The following is a 12,718-nucleotide window of genomic DNA, read 5'->3' as shown; positions in this document are numbered from 1 at the left end:
AAATGAGTTTGTAGCTCGTTGTTAACCTTACGACGGTAGGAAAGATGCGTCGTTTGTGATTTAACAACATTTTGCTATATTATTGATCCCGGAAATTCGAATCTGTGAATGTCTTTCTAACTTTACCGAAGTGAAAAACATTTTAAACACATTAAGTGAGCCTTAACACCTGCGTTTTGTTGCGACAACAGACGGAGTTTTGCAACAGGTGATTTTTTTTATTGAGAGTCTCACTTTGGCGCTGTTTGGACCGTTTTTCTAAGCTACTGTTATTTTTTTGGAGTGGGGTCTGAAATGAGTGCGGACTTTGCGTTCATATATTGAGTTATTCGTAGGCTCCGAGTGAACACCAGCTTGTGACGGAGGGGCGAGCAGCCAGGAGGTCCCTGCTTCTAAATGATCAGCTCGGTGTGCGTTTCGTCTTACCGGGGGCGCAAGTCAGGCAACAAACCTCCATCTAAAACATGCCTGAAGGAGGAGATGTATAGAGGGGAAGACTCAGACAAAATTGTCATCAACGTGGGCGGCACTCGACATGAAACCTACAAGAGCACCCTCAGGACCCTGCCGGGCACCCGCCTGGCATGGCTGGCAGACCCGGATCTGCAGGTCAACTCGGATGCTGCGCCCACGAGTGCCGAGTTATTCTTCGACAGACACCCGGGCATCTTTGCCTACGTGCTGAACTACTACCGAACCGGCAAGCTGCACTGCCCGGCCGACGTCTGTGGGCCGCTCTTCGAGGAGGAGCTGGCGTTTTGGGGGATTGACGAGACCGACGTGGAGCCGTGCTGCTGGATGACCTACCGGCAGCACCGGGACGCTGAGGAGGCCCTGGAGACATTTGAACCGCCGGACCCGGAGACAGACGACGACAGAGAGATGCCGAGGCGGTTCGGCATCGAGGACTGTCCCGACAGGTCGAGGGGTTGCTGCGAAATGTGGCAGCCAAAGGTCTGGGCCTTGTTTGACGACCCTTACTCGTCCAGAGCAGCCAGGGTGAGTTCAACAGGTGTTTTTTTGTACTTTAATGGGCACGTGTCAATGCTACACCATAATACCTGCAAGTGATTTTCCAATTAAGAAAAAAAGGCGCACATGTTGTCCTAATCAACAGGTGTCCCGACACCCCCTGTCCACATACTTTGTTGACTTTTGGTTCAGGCAAGGGAAGTCATACAATGGTACCATAGCACAATGCCAGGTCCATGAAAAACTGGCTGCACAGAGCCTTGACCTCAACCCTATCCAATACCGTTGGGATGACTGGAGCGGAGGCTGTGGGCCCAGGCGTATTACTTGGCATTAGGGTTGGACCCCAGTAATGTTCTTGCTGCTGAATGGGAGTAAATCCTTGCAGTCCAGTTCCAAAATCTTGTCTTTTCCAGAATAGTGAAGACTGGTAAAGCAGCTTATTAATACCTTAAATGTTGTAATGAGATGTTCAACAATCACATGCGGGTGGATTGTGCTATAAATGCTGGCTTCACTTCCTCATTGTTTGGGTTCCACATAACCCACTGCTGTACACGTAGTAGCCTAATAATAGAGGCATAATCAACCAATTTTCTACCAAGACAGAATGAGGAGGATTTTTTAGTGGCTGGGTTTAAACACCTTCAAGAATTCCTTGGCTATTTGAGCCAACATTTTACACAGATGTCTAATAGGATGAAATTTATGAAGTGATGACATTTAATATCATAATTTTCTGTAAAAACAATTCAGATACTGAATTGGTGACACTAATTTTGGGTGCCCACCTTGAATCTGTTGTGATTGTATAGATTTTCTGTACTGCCAGGTTGAAGTTGTGTGTGAAACATCCATGTTTTTTTTTTAATTAAAGGTCTGTCATATAAATTAATAATTTAAGTCTGGATAAACATTGATGTAAATCACAACTTCACTGGCGGGAGGAGGCACACAACTGCAAGGCAGTGATTCTAGTTTTCTTCTAGTCTTTGAAAAAACTCAGACAGAAATCTACAGTATTTTATCTATGTAGTCCCTTGTGTTTAGGGTCACTCCCTAACTATTAGACCTCTTTGAACAAACCATCCAAATAGACGACCTGGGTTTGGGAGGGGTAAGTTAAAAATGTAACCATGATGGGACCATGTTTCTGTAGAAGCCTTCTAAAACATAGTAAGCAGTAATACATCAGGTTGATCAAACAATGTTAAGTAGGTTTTTTGAGCTGTCTTGGACCCCCAGGACCCAAAACAACAGCTAATGTATCTTTGTGCTAATTCAGCTTGTTACTTGTCACTCTACACATTATATTATTAATAGTTAGAAGCCAAAACAAGTGCATTTATTCAGCGCCCAGTTAAAGTAAAAAAAAGTATAACAATTTTTCTTATAATAATTATATCAAAGCCTGCACTCTCTCCAAACAACTACATGTTGCTTTCAGTTGTAGCAGGTTTTCAGTTCTCACTTATATGTTATGAAATTGTATTAAATATGCTAAAAATAAAGAAAATGCTGTTTAATGACAAAAACACAGTGTTGCTGAAGTGTTCCTATCCATGCTGGGGAAGGTTTTCACTCAGGTTACAACACAAGTGTTTGAAAGGCTACAGGAGTATGCATTCATGTACAGTGAATCATAAGCAGAAGAATGGAGTGCAAATACCCCATCCATCCGTCCATCTTCGCCGGGGTCGGGTCGCGGGGCAGCTGCTCCAGTGGGGGGCCCCAAATGTCCCTTTCCCGAACCACATTAACCAGCTCCAACTGGGGGAACACCTCAAAAATCTATCTGTTTCTCATTTCATCACGACGGACCAGATTATTTTCTGTTCGGTTTATCAATAAAATAAATGTAAATTAAAAGAAATTGCTCTCATTCATATCAGCCATTTGTAAGCATTTGAAAGTATGCTATGCCTAATGGCTTAGCAATAAAAGCAGCAGAGAGCCTAATGAAGTAAACGTGAAAGCAAGTATCGAATTACACTATAGCAGGAGTCGTCAGGCAAAGGGCCAGGAGCTTCCATCAGTCAGAGAGAGAAAGAGAGTGACTGATCCTCTCTCTGATTTCTGTTTGTAGAGTTGAATGGTCTATTCAGAGGCTCCCACAGTGTTGCAGAAGTGTTTTACTTATTTCATACCAGTCACAATACAAATAGTGTTTATTTAAGCTTCACGTCCAGGTGGCATTTGCAGGCTGTCACTGTAGAACAGCCGACATCTCTGAGTCACAGCTGCCTTCTGAAGATGGCCACGCATTGCCTGCCAGTTCATCACGTCTGTCTCTCACCAGTTAATATTTGTAAATGAATCAGTCAGGATTTGCAAAGTTCTACGGCGAAACAGCAGTGTAGATATGAATCTGCAAGTATGTAAAAACAGGTGATGGCGGATCCATATTGACTTGGCCATAATGTTCTTTATCCATTTTCTCTCCAGCTGATTCATGTACGCATGTTTGCTCTGTGTGCATTCTGAGAAAACGCAGAGTGCATTTTGAGGGACTCATGTTACCTTTATGGCCTTTTTATTTCAAAGAGCCTCTGAGCTTCTCTCAGGTAATGTGATTCTTGAAAGCCGGAGGGAGGTTAATCTGTCCATCATTCCAGCCACATCTTCCTCCACTATTAACCGAGATTTGAGGTGCAGCTCTGTAAAAGTCACCACATGAAGCCTTTATTCTGATGGTGGCACCATTTACAAATCCACATGAGAGGATCATATACAGCTGCTTATACAGAAGGTACTAAAACCGTAATGACTGAAGTTCTGACTCTCAGCTCAGGGTGTGTACATTCACATCAGATGAACATTGTATGAATTGTAGTCCTTGTTGGCGCCCCTGTCCTTTCCTCAAGCACCACCATGAGGTTGGCATTTGTGGTTTTTAGCAAAATGCTCCAACACATCTTTAACTTTGGAAATAACTTTGCTGATCCCCTGACATTTTTTCATTTACCGCCAACATCAGGGCAAACTTTTAATGCTTCCAATCCTTTTTTCATTATCAAATATCTGCAAAAGTAGCCTAATGACATTCCCATCAACCCCGACTGTACTTCGTGTTAGCATGCTACCATTAAGAGGGTGGCAATGACAAGCAAACATTAAACCTGCTAAACATCAGCATGTTAGCATTGTCACTGTGAGCATATTGGCACAATCACGTTTGCATTTAGCGCCAATGAGCCATTAATATGGCTACACAGTCCTTCAATTTTAAGGGGCAGAAGGTTAAAATACCCTTAATATCAAGTTGTATTTAGTCATGAACCCTTTATAATCAACTACTGGTGGAAGTTTGTCTCAGAGGCATCATGAGACTTCCCTGGTGATGCTTAGCCAGGCATGTACTGCAGCCAATTTCAAGATATAAGATAGATAAGATATTCAGGCGATATAAGATGCTGTTTTACTTTTAATTTGTTCAGATTTTACACATCTATTTATTATTGAATGACATTTACATTCTGATTCATTAACCAGGTTAGATACCTTGGCATGATTTTTGATTATTGTCAATTTGAATAAAAAATTCACCCTTGTTTTAAATATGTGAAGATAAAATGTCGATATAAAGATTTAATTAATGTCGTATCAGTATTTTACTAGTATTGATACATTTGTAAAATATTATTGGGTGGAAAGTCCAACCCTAATAACAACTAAAATATAGACATCTCATCTTTTTCTTCAGGGAACATCAATATATTCACTTCTGAAATGTCACCACATCTTCATCAGAACCTCATTTCTGCTTTTAGGTCTGACTCAATTTAAAAAAAAACAAAAAATATCAGTCAATATCTTTCAATTAGCTGCTTTGCTCTTTAAAAACCTAATCCAAACGTCACATTTTGCCTCGGTGTGACACCCAGCTGATTAAAAAAATAAAGGAGCAATTTGAGCAGAACCTCTAGTTCCATTGGGCCCGTCTTTTACTGCGCTTTTCTCTGCTGCTCAGTGAATGGAACACAGGATTTGATTTTTCACACGTCATCAACGCAGCGCTGCCTTATTAAGGAGACTCTGGATTGTCAAGCCAAGAGAGATGTAATCCTGTGTGATTATGTTGGTTGTTTATTTGGTTCAAATCAAAGCTGTTTGCTGACAATAGATTGGCCGTGTTGCTGTGAGGTCAGCGAATGCATCACAAAGTGTACACACAATTTCAAAAAAAACATAACAACAAACAAAAACTGAAAATATCATCTTACTTATACCTAAGCCAAAGAGCAATGATTAGTGAGGTGGACTGTTGGTATTTGAGGTGCAAATTAACTGGCAATCATCAGTGTGATTTACTCTGAGACTCTTGTGGATTCAATGAGCCCAATTAGTCATATGTCACTATAAAATTACTTGCTGGGACTTCTAGGATAGTCTTGCATTGCCGGACCTATCTCCACATCTTCAGGTACCCATTGTTCAGTTTATGTATACCACTTCTATGTGGGATATACTGTTGCCCTGCAATCTCCACCTACAGATCCTGTTCAAACATGGTCCCTGCTGTCGGATGTGCTTGGCCTGATCTATAATATTTGGTTATTTAAAAATCCGACATATATTTCAAAAAAATCATTTTTTGTAAATCCAGAAATGCGTTACAAAACATAAACAGATTTCCCTAACATTTTCCTAACACCTAGTTATTTGTAGTTCTCTCTGAGTTCTCAATAAATAATATGATAATAATTTGTTTTATTGTCACAACAGAACAGAGGAGCATCAAAATATATTAATGTTCTGATAAATAAAATATATAAAAATACAAACTTAAGGTATGAAATTAAAGTCCTTTGAACAAAAACACACAAAAAAAGAATCAGTGTTGCCAACAGGGACATTGTAGACCGCCTTCTGGTGGACAAACTATGCAACGCCAATGCTCTAAACATGGTTAACAGTCTGTTTTTATTTTTTAAATATTAATTCATCAGAATCATTTATTTGTCATTATAAATGATTCTGATGAATGAATATTATATATATATATATAAAAAAAATCATCCATTATAAATGCCAATACCGATAGATCGGGAAATGCCTAATGTCGGTGGGCCGATATCATCGGTTGGGCACTACTTTTCATACTTTACACATACTTTACACCCTCCATTTCCCCCGCTTCTGGTTCCTTGAACTATAAACGTGTGACCATGAATTACTAATCTAAGATACCCAGGTGAAACACAGCTCACAGGCTGACTAGTGGACATTAGTTCTCCTCCATCCTCGGGTGGACCGACTCTAAATACGTGGGACATGAATTCCAAGAAAGTGTCAGAAGTGGCTTTGCAACTGCTGATTTCTCAGAAGGCTCGTTGTTGTGGTTCTTGCGTCTAGCGTGATTGATGGAGAACATGGCTGTCGTCACGGTAGCGATGCACTACCTAATTTAGCCTTAATGACTGACATTGACAACTGACATGTTGCTTGCATATATGTTTATTTAGTTTGTTCATATGTTAATGTTAATGATCACAAGGTTTAAATCATCTGTGAGCCTTACTATTCCTCAAGTGGTTGATGTGAATCACATGAATGTCTAGTGTGATAAATTCCTTCATTTTGGCTGTATAGAGCCTTCAGTACTGTCTAGTCATCTGAGCCACCCCTGCCTTGTAGTATTGGAATGTTCCAATTTGAGGGGCGGGCTTCAGGCCTATATAGACAGGCAGTGGCATTTGCTCAAGACGGAGAGAGCATGAGAAACACCGAAGGGAGTAGGGCATAAGTCCGTTGGATGCCCTTCGCAATGACTTGCTTTATAAGGTCAAAAGGAAACAGTGGTTTTGTTTTATGCATTGGTCTTAACTCTCCTGTCAGTTTCCTTTTATTTTGTGAAAGTATTTTGTTTTTGTTGTCTGTAATTTAGTTTATTTTTGCAACACTATTTTGCCATATTGGCCTTACTTGGGGTGAACAATAAAGCCCCATCTTTTCAACATCGTCTCGGACTCAACTTGTGTGTTTTCACCTGCTCACGACTACTTGCTACATCTACCCACAGCAGCGTGTCAATGTTAGTAACAGCGCACTGCTGAACGGCAGGAGGTGATGGATGTGATGGGACTCCCCAGCTGCCGCTCACTGACGCACAGCCTGCTGGCCGTCCTGTCTCGCTCCCTGCCACTCTGATTTTCCCAGCTGGGACCGGTCGGCTGTACCCTTGGGGACACTTGGATCGATGTCTTTTTGGCACCGGTGTTGGCATTACATATCCTCAGAGGCTTCACCATGCTTTACTCCTGTACATTTTTAATTTCTATTTTTCTTTATTTATTCATTTTTTTCTTTCTGGCCCTGTTCTCTGTCTCAGTGTATTGCTTGTAATTGTTTGTTGCTGATTACTTTTCCAAAAATAAATAAAACAATTTGATCACAAAAAAGTGGCGAAATAAGTATTCAGATGGCTTATTTAAAGCAGCTATAATCAATATGTTTTTTATTAAGAATGGATCATGGATCAATGGATGGTTTTGTGTAATATAAATGGTCTCATTCATAGTGATGAACTCGGATAATTATCACAAATTCTTTAGTTTTCCCTCAGCTCCATGGAGATTTACAGTATAGTGTCTTATAAGAGTATATCTTTTTTATTAGAAACATGTAATTGAAGTATGAAACTTAAACACTCATTATGCATATAAATGGGCTTGGTTAGGTTTATACTATTACCTCTGATACAAATAATGTCTAAGTAGCAGTTTCTTGTTTAGTTGGTGTTTGGCGTTTATTGCTAGTCCCTCTTTCCGGAGCTTTCAATCGGATATCACAGTCTTCATCACAGACGTAGGGGGTTAAGTTGACATCGCATTGCTGCCTACATATCAGCCGTTTAAATAGAATGAATGAAGTGAAACGTAATGGCAATTCAGTTTATCAGCTGTAGCTGCCAAAATGTAGAATAAAAATGTAAATAATGGCCACTGACATGGTGACTTCCTCGCCACTGTCGCACTGTTGCTTGCTCAGGAGGAAACTACTAGAACTGTTGGGTCCTTGTAAATTATGGAGTGTGGTCTAGACCTTCTCTATCAGTAAAGTGTCTCGAGATAACTCTTGTTATGAATTGATACTATAAATAAAATTGAATTGAATTGACATGTAGTGAATAGTAGCATTAAATAAAAAATCTCAGACACTTCAAAATGCATTTACCTTAAAAGGGCAGTAAATTTACTGTAAGAAAATCTAAAATACAACTTTATTGAAGTTTACTATTACAGCAGCACAAGAAACCGACCATGGAGGAAATAACTGGATAGAAATTAGTAGGAAAGATACACTGTACACAAATAACAAATACGTTATATAGATAATACTATACACATGTAGTGCTTGTATCAGCTGTAACCCTCAGAAAGATTGCAGAAGCTACATTTACATTCCTAGGAAATCTCAGGGTAAACATTGATGATAACATTATCGGGCTCAGCTGACTAACATTAAAACACTCAGTGGTGGCAAAGAGACATTATGGCAATCACTCCAAAATTTTTGACTATGTTAAAAGTTCCCACCATTCAGCCATAAACATGATATTGTGGTCATCTTTTGTGTCAGGCCTTAAATAAACCATACAGACAAATTTAAATGCTGCAAGATATATTGAACAAGACAGACTTGCAGACATGGACACATGCAAATAATAAGAATTCTAACTGCCAGAGAGACAAACACTTCACTTAAAAAAAACAAAATACTTTCAGCAAGAGAAGAGGCAGTCATGCACACCCCTCCAGATGCATACACACGTGTGAGGTCAAGCTTTGTGGTGTTATTGTTAGATGTTCTTGTTATGACTTTTATGAGCAGAGCAAATTGTCATAGCACCTCCTGCACCTTCCCTGCAGAGGTGCCACTAGCCGCAGATACCCAGCTCTGTTTACTTCTTGGAAAAAAAAAACGCTGGGCATTTGAATAAACTTAATGCTGTCAGGGCCTGTGGGGCTCTTTAGAAGCATTTGAACAGCAGCAGGACTCACAGTTTTTCTTTTGGTAGCTGCTCATTTGTTGTCCTACAAAAAATGTGTTTTTGTCAAAATCAAGAAAGTGTGAAAATGTGTTAGGCTGCAAGAACATATTTATTTATACTCAACAAAATGATTCATTCCACTTGGAATGAATAGATTCATTAGACCAATACAGAGATCTGATCAACGATGAAACAGTCGGACAGTTTTTGAAAACACATTCATTGAGTCTTTTGTGTAAACTGAACCTGCAACTGTAGGTGTGTTCCAACCATAGACTGTATAAAATAATGGATGTAGCTAGATGTGTTGGAAAGAATAATTGTCATGTAAGAATCATGATTCTTATCTTATAAGCATTTGAATTAATTAACAATTTTTTTAGCTTTATAGTGCTATCGGGAATGCCTCTGTTCTTAATGTTTCCAATCAAATGATGATGTTGCAGTCCATTATGGTGATCCGCTGCCGCAGTCAATCTATTTTGTCCACCACAGACTGTACATTGGCGAGGAAAATGCTGCATAGTAATTGGTGATAAGGAGTTGACTTAGCCTACTCCTCAACCCCTGAGCCAGAAATGAGCTAGAATGCACTTCCACCTTGGCTTCACTTTCAGGCATAGAAGTTCAACAAACACAATCTGTTGTGTTTCCCAAGTGGGAAAGTGATCAGGCATTAACCTCCGGGTTGTTTGGTGGGTGGGAAGTGGAACTTTGTCACAGAGGTAGCACCTGTCTGTCTGCATGGATTACCGATCGGTATAAACCTGAACAATAACTTATTCCTGCAAGCTCCTTTGTTAACACTTCCTTGCTGAGGTGCTTCAACAGAGGGTGAACCCTCTTGTCTTGAGAGGCCACCTTAATTATTTGGCGCTGACTCTGGCTCTTTTGCCTGAAAAGCTTTCCAATAGGAAATCATGGATGAAGGGACACAATGAAAACATATCTTGCACCTGCGTGTATGTGTTAGAGAAACTGTGAGTGCATGGTAATGAGGACTTAATTAAATTTTCGGTGAACAAAGGCTGTTATTGAAACACAGGATTTTCAAATGAAAGCAAGCAAAAAATCCACAGTCCGTTTACAGATGCAAAATTTAAAGATCCAGAAAGACTTGATAATAAATAATTTAAAAAATGACATGAAATATACACATGTACAGTATATGTTGACCACTTAGCAGTGGTAACAAGTACGTCTTTAAAGTAGTTAATATTAAGTTTGATCAGTTACGTCTTTAAATGTTAATGAATCAGTTATAAGAATCCATTATAATATATATTAATCCAATACTGACAGGGACATTCTGCTGTATAATGAGTAGTGTTATCTTTAATACTCATGCTCACAATAATTCTGGTTGTAAACTGGTGGAGAAGTGTAGGAAAATCCTTTTACATGGTTAAAATCCCCATCTTCAGCCACTGTACTGTGCTGAATTAGTAACTAATTCAGCTGTGTGCTCCTGTTTCTGTGAGTTTCTACTGTATGCTGTTTGGCTTGTTGTGATATTCCCTGTGACTTATCCCTGTAACACACACACACACACAGACCCTGCGCACAGCCTTAGTGATGTTCAGCAGGGAAACTGCGCGCGACAGGGGAACACTGAGCTCCTCTTGGGATCAGAGTTGAGGCTTCCCTCTTTTCCTGCAGCTCAGTCCTCATCTTCTTAGGGGATGAGAGCTGTGAGCACCTCAAAGCTCACTGAAGAAGGTTGTCATGGCAGAACGCTGCACATTATACGGGTGCACAATAGAGCTGTGCCATATGGAGAAAATCAGATCTCACAGTATTCTTGACCAAATACCTCAATGTCGATGTGTGTATATAATGTGTATTATGACAATATTGTAAGCTTGACAATTTGTGTTTTAACAAAATATCTTCAATATTAGATTTTAGATAAGAAATGATAAATATTGTGGATCTAATGAGTCAGTGGATAAAGGCAAATAATAAAACAGCCAGAACAGTCTGGTAAATTCAGAAAATGGCATCACTTTACTGTAATGCAGCCTTTAAAACCAGGAAAATACGAAACTTAAGAAATATAATGATATCCCAAATCAAAGACAATATCTAGTCTCATCGCAATATATCAATATAATATTGATACATTGCCCAGCCCTGGTGCTCAATAGAGATCAGATATGTATTAAACTGTATATTTACATGTGCAGTATTGATGTTCTGAATATGGGCTGATATTCTTCCAACTCTCTGAACTCCATAAGCTGTCCTGTTCTTATTTGTTTTATTTGTTCAACAGTGAATTAGTGTCCCTATTGGCCCTTACATGCTTTATTTGTTTTGTTTTTTCTAATTCACAGACCAAACACCATAAAGCCGGTTGACACATGAGAGGCCCTCGGAGGGAGAACATAGCTGAGTGCAAGCAAAACACATTTATTCAGCTGAAAGATTAGAAAGGTTTGAGAGAAATTACAATATGCCCAGGCTTTAGTAAACAATAAGACAGGAACGGGTATGAGTTAGCACACAATGTTAACACAAACACAGACAGGCCATGGCCATTGTGCTGATTTAGGTGGATGCAATGCAGCCACATTGTTCACTATACATATATAAGTGGTTTGACTCACTCACCATTTTGTTTGGATTTGTACTTTAAAGACACATCATTTGTTTTAAATTATATGGTATTTGTTTTAGAGGGAACACTGACAGTAGTGTTTCATTCACTGAAACATGTTGGATAAACCTGACAACAGGGCAGGTATCTGAGTCTTTCATGACTCTGCTCATTGTCCAGAGTCTTATCACTCATTTTTTGTCTCAGCTTGTTTCTTCACTTCCCTTTCTACTTGGGGTTGGAGACGACACGTGTTGTCACCAGATTAACCAAAAGCCTCGTTGGTCAGAACAAAATCAACCATGAGACTATTTTCTGTCTGATGCATATGAAACACAACTCGCACAGTGGCCCCATGGTTGATGTATATACAGCCCATTTAAACAACAAGGTACGTTAGTTTTTGGTTACATCGAACGTTCCCCTAACGTTATCCTAATATTGCAGCCTTTAGAGAACGTTCCCCTAACGTTGCAACCTTTAGAGAACGTTACCCAAAGCATGATAAGCTTCCACACTCCTCACTAAAGATAGAAGGTGAGGAAGAGACTTTCTAAAAAGACCAAAGCATTGTTCTCAAATAATGAGAGATGATGCTGTGTACTACGAATGCATATTGGCAACTCCATAATTGATTGGTGAATGGCTTGAGCCAGCGGCTCTAAAGAGAGGACAAATAGTGCAGGACTCAAGAGGCAAGAGGCAACCTTGGTGGGAGGATGTAGAAACTGGAACTAAAGAGGAGGAGGTGCGCCCGGTTAAGACTCGGACTGAGAAATTAGAACACAAAACTTTAATCATACCAATGAAACTCTTACCAAAGCCCATCACCTCTAAGACTGACCATAGCAATGGTCACTCAAGTCTGTCAAATGCATTTCATTGCAAGAGAAAGAAGTGACATTTGGGTCTTTCTGTGGCGTCGAACATTATTTGCTGCTAGTCTCGTTTTTATGAATCCTGTTTGGTTGGAGTTCACTAATTTTGCCATATGAGACTCCAAATGATGGGCTAGAATCTTTGTGAAGATTTATTATCACCGTTAAGCAGGCTCAGAGGTCAATAGCTAGAACACTCTTTAGGATACTTATCTTTTTTCAAGAGTAAGGAAATTAGGCTGTTTTAACATCCCTTGAGAATTCACCCTTTTCAAT

At 39.7% G+C, this 12,718-nt stretch overlaps 1 protein-coding gene across 1 annotated transcript in view; it reads left to right on the top strand.

Moving 5' to 3' along the window:
• kcnc4 (potassium voltage-gated channel, Shaw-related subfamily, member 4) overlaps positions 1–12,718 on the top strand; it is a 21,848-nt gene continuing 9,130 nt past the window's right edge. Inside the window, exon 1 of the mRNA XM_032521412.1 lies at positions 1–999. Within this exon, the coding sequence (XP_032377303.1) occupies positions 397–999 (603 nt within the window). The 5' untranslated portion in view covers positions 1–396. The remainder of the gene's footprint in view (positions 1,000–12,718) is intronic.

The sequence above is a fragment of the Etheostoma spectabile genome, chromosome 7, assembly GCF_008692095.1.
Source record: "Etheostoma spectabile isolate EspeVRDwgs_2016 chromosome 7, UIUC_Espe_1.0, whole genome shotgun sequence".
Lineage (NCBI taxonomy): Eukaryota > Metazoa > Chordata > Actinopteri > Perciformes > Percidae > Etheostoma > Etheostoma spectabile.
The sequence above is the reverse complement of the archived record's forward strand: the minus strand, read 5'-3'. Positions and strand labels throughout refer to the sequence as shown.